This window comes from Penaeus monodon, chromosome 25 (genome assembly GCF_015228065.2).
Source record: "Penaeus monodon isolate SGIC_2016 chromosome 25, NSTDA_Pmon_1, whole genome shotgun sequence".
Classification (NCBI taxonomy): Eukaryota; Metazoa; Arthropoda; class Malacostraca; order Decapoda; family Penaeidae; genus Penaeus; species Penaeus monodon.
Window position 1 is genome coordinate 32,280,722 of NC_051410.1, and position 390 is coordinate 32,281,111.

The 390-nt window shown below is 40.5% G+C and overlaps 1 protein-coding gene across 1 annotated transcript in view; it reads right to left on the reverse strand.

Moving 5' to 3' along the window:
• The window catches only part of LOC119589365 (aminopeptidase N-like), a gene marked incomplete in the record, with an annotated part of 23,348 nt that overhangs the window by 22,076 nt on the left and 882 nt on the right, over positions 1 to 390 (reverse strand). The window contains 1 exon segment of the mRNA XM_037937983.1: positions 4 to 128. Within this exon segment, the coding sequence (XP_037793911.1) occupies positions 4 to 84 (81 nt within the window).

The window sequence follows — 390 nt, forward strand, 5'->3', positions numbered from 1 at the left end:
CGCTTGCGAAACAGAATGGCAGAGCGCGAGTAGTAGTGCGAAACGACATAGCCATCCACTCCAGCCACACAGAGTCACAGCCATGTTGTTTGTGGCTTAGATTTCCTATCAACTCAAGATGTGATGCTCTGGAATAAGGAAAAAATTACTTTTAGCTAGAGGTTTTAGGTAATTAGATGAAGCGACGTGAGTAATCAGGTGAAATATTCAATAGTCTGGTCACCGAGACAACATGCAGCGGAGAAGACGTCGAGATAATTCGTATAACTTATCATTAGACTGGGATTTTGGTAAAAGATTAAGATTTTATTACAGACGTTTATGTCACACGACAATTCGTCATCTGTGGCATTTCTGTCCGGCACAAGCAATATTTACTACATAAATATG